The sequence below is a fragment of the Malus sylvestris genome, chromosome 10, assembly GCF_916048215.2.
Source record: "Malus sylvestris chromosome 10, drMalSylv7.2, whole genome shotgun sequence".
Classification (NCBI taxonomy): Eukaryota; Viridiplantae; Streptophyta; class Magnoliopsida; order Rosales; family Rosaceae; genus Malus; species Malus sylvestris.
This window is the reverse complement of record NC_062269.1, coordinates 1,426,204-1,429,226: the sequence shown is the minus strand read 5'-3', so window position 1 is coordinate 1,429,226 and position 3,023 is coordinate 1,426,204. Positions and strand designations below refer to the sequence as shown.

Here is a 3,023-nt window from a genome sequence, read left to right as displayed (position 1 = left end):
GAATTAATTGGGGAGTATAGTCTTATACCAAGTATTGGCCACGGAAGTATAGTCTTGTTCCAAGTATTGGCCAACAGTACCTAGTATCAAGCTGCAGCACGTAAAACCGGGGAATGGTTTTGGTTTTGCGTCTGGCATATCATATAATGTAGTTGCAAATTAAAAAGTCTAATTTGGGACAATCAACAGTTCTTTAATAAAGTAATTCGGCCTCCACTTGCCATTATGCATATATAAATACCCACACAAGGTGCCTTTATTTCTCACCACAAAAAATTAAACAGTTCAAACTGTTCTTCCAAAAAGCTTTGAGATTTCAATTTCATCAAGTTTTTATTGGATTCTAAGCAAGAATGTCTAATACTGCTGGTCAGGTCATACGCTGCAGAGGTAAATTTCCTTTTTGTTTCTGAGATTATTTATTAAGTGAAGGGTTTCTTATTTAATTTTTGGTTTATTAATTCTATTATTATGTCTGGTTTGTGTAGCTGCTGTAGCTTGGGAAGCAGGGAAGCCACTGGTGATTGAAGAAGTTGAGGTGGCACCACCACAAGCAAATGAAGTTCGCATAAAGATCCTTTTTACCTCTTTGTGCCACACTGATGTCTACTTCTGGGAAGCCAAGGTATGACATTGTTTTGAGAAATTCGTTGGAATGACCATTTTTGAATTTCAATTAAGAACTAATCAAAATAAAAAATTGACGATATGGTGCGGTTGAATATCGATGACATAACTGATCATTTAAGTAATTTGGATTTGAAAAATGATCATTGCTTTTCATTTTACTCCTAAGCATATTTCATTTTATTGATTCGAAATTCACATATTTACAACACCAAATCTAAAATGGGTTTTCTATGTTGCAGGGACAAAACCCTTTATTTCCTAGAATTTATGGTCATGAGGCAGGAGGGTATGTACATTTCTATCATCTTGTTACTAAATTAATAAAACACATAGGACTATGTACAATTGAATCCTTGATCATGAATTATGACTCATGTGGATTGCTGGTTAATACTTTTAGGATTGTGGAGAGTGTTGGTGAGGGCGTGACGGATCTGAAAGCCGGCGATCATGTCCTGCCGGTGTTCACAGGGGAATGCAAGGACTGCGCTCACTGCAAATCAGAAGAGAGCAACATGTGTGACCTCCTCAGGATAAACACTGACAGGGGAGTGATGCTCAGTGATGGAAAATCAAGATTTTCAATCAAAGGCAAGCCTATCTACCATTTTGTTGGGACTTCCACCTTCAGCGAGTACACTGTTGTTCACGTTGGCTGCCTTGCCAAGATCAATCCCTCGGCGCCTCTAGACAAAGTCTGTCTCCTCAGTTGTGGAATCTCCACAGGTAAATTGTTTATTACTGTAGAGCCCAATTGTTCAAGGATACAAGTTGTGTAATTGATTTCATTTTCTTATTTTTTTTTTTTTTTAATGTGTGTTGTTTAGGTCTCGGAGCTACTCTAAATGTTGCAAAACCAAAAAAGGGATCAACCGTGGCTGTTTTCGGATTGGGAGCTGTAGGCCTTGCAGTGAGTCTTTCAGTCACTTTCACTTGCTTGCTCACTTCTATATGTATGATGAAAAATGTGTTTCTAAGTCGATCCTTTTGTTTTTAGGCTGCTGAAGGAGCCAGGTTGTCTGGCGCTTCAAGAATTATCGGTGTTGATTTGCATTCGGGCAGATTTGAAGAAGGTAACATACGCAATTCCTATAATCTCTCAAAAAGAGAACAATGGAGAGGAATATGTTTTTCTTCAGTTCAGTAATCATTTTTTTGAGTTGACAAATATTCTCGAGACCTCTCTTAATTTTAACTTGGTTGTTTGCAGCAAAAAAGTTTGGCGTGACAGAATTCGTGAACCCAAAAGAGCACGAAAAACCAGTTCAAGAGGTGATTGCTGAGTTGACGAATGGAGGAGTGGACAGAAGCATTGAATGTACAGGAAGCACTGAAGCCATGATATCTGCATTTGAATGTGTCCATGATGTAATACTATAGCTTCTTCTCTGCCTCCATTTTCTAAAAAATCTCTCTTTCAAATTTCAACGGGATATTATTTATTAACAAGTAAACACATAATTAAACTGCTATTTCAGGGTTGGGGTGTTGCTGTTCTTGTGGGAGTACCACACAAAGATGCCGTCTTCAAGACGCATCCGGTTAACTTTCTGAATGAGAGGACTCTCAAGGGTACATTCTTCGGAAACTACAAGACTCGAACGGACATTCCCTCTGTCGTGGAGAAGTACATGAACAAGGTAAAAGGCTAATTTTGATTCATGTTTTGCTTCCATGTTTTCCCAAATTTTAATTTGGTGAACATTCAACAATTAAATTAATGTTGCAGGAACTGGAGCTAGAGAAATTCATCACCCACAAAGTCCCGTTCTCAGAAATCAACAAGGCATTTGAGTACATGCTTAAAGGGGAAGGTCTTCGTTGCATAATCCGCATGGAGGAATGAAAACTAAAAAAGCTTCATCTTTTGATGTTCTGTGTTCTTAAATTCTAAATTTTCGATTTCGTCTTTCGGTTTTCTTTGTTTTCTCCAGTTTGATATGTTTGTAATCCATATGAGAATCTGTTTGCTTCTGTTTGGACAGTTTCTATGACCATACATGTATATCAATAAATAAAGAATACAAGTCAATCAGTTTCTGTTTGTGGAAATGCAAAATATATATAGTTTTCAACCTCTTTGGCCTTGTATGTCATAAACTGATTGTTTAATTTGTAATATTTTGAAAATCTAGAACGGCCATATGGTCGACTAATAGGAAATTCTCTAACACCAATTAAAGTCAAGAATGGTACTTCCGGGTGCAAGTAAAACAATTTGAGCCACCGTTACACTTGGCACTACAAATTGTGATATTATTAATTCATGTATTATAATTGAATGAACGTTATTAATTCACTGCTGGTCATGTCCTGGTATTTTGGATAAGTAACTTTTAATCTCTCTCGGAATTGCGGCTAAGTCCTGTAAAGCTCCTTCTACAGTTTCTGTT

General features: G+C 37.2%; 1 protein-coding gene across 1 annotated transcript; it reads left to right on the top strand.

Moving 5' to 3' along the window:
- The first annotated feature begins 225 nt into the window (after positions 1-225).
- LOC126585244 (alcohol dehydrogenase) lies at positions 226-2,705 on the top strand. The gene is made up of 9 exons (XM_050249654.1): positions 226-390; positions 489-625; positions 870-916; positions 1,031-1,356; positions 1,458-1,540; positions 1,628-1,703; positions 1,841-1,998; positions 2,109-2,270; positions 2,360-2,705. The coding sequence occupies exons 1-9, from the start codon at positions 354-356 to the stop codon at positions 2,474-2,476; spliced, it is 1,143 nt and encodes a 380-aa protein (XP_050105611.1). The 5' UTR covers positions 226-353; the 3' UTR covers positions 2,477-2,705.
- Positions 2,706-3,023: the final 318 nt, after the last annotated feature.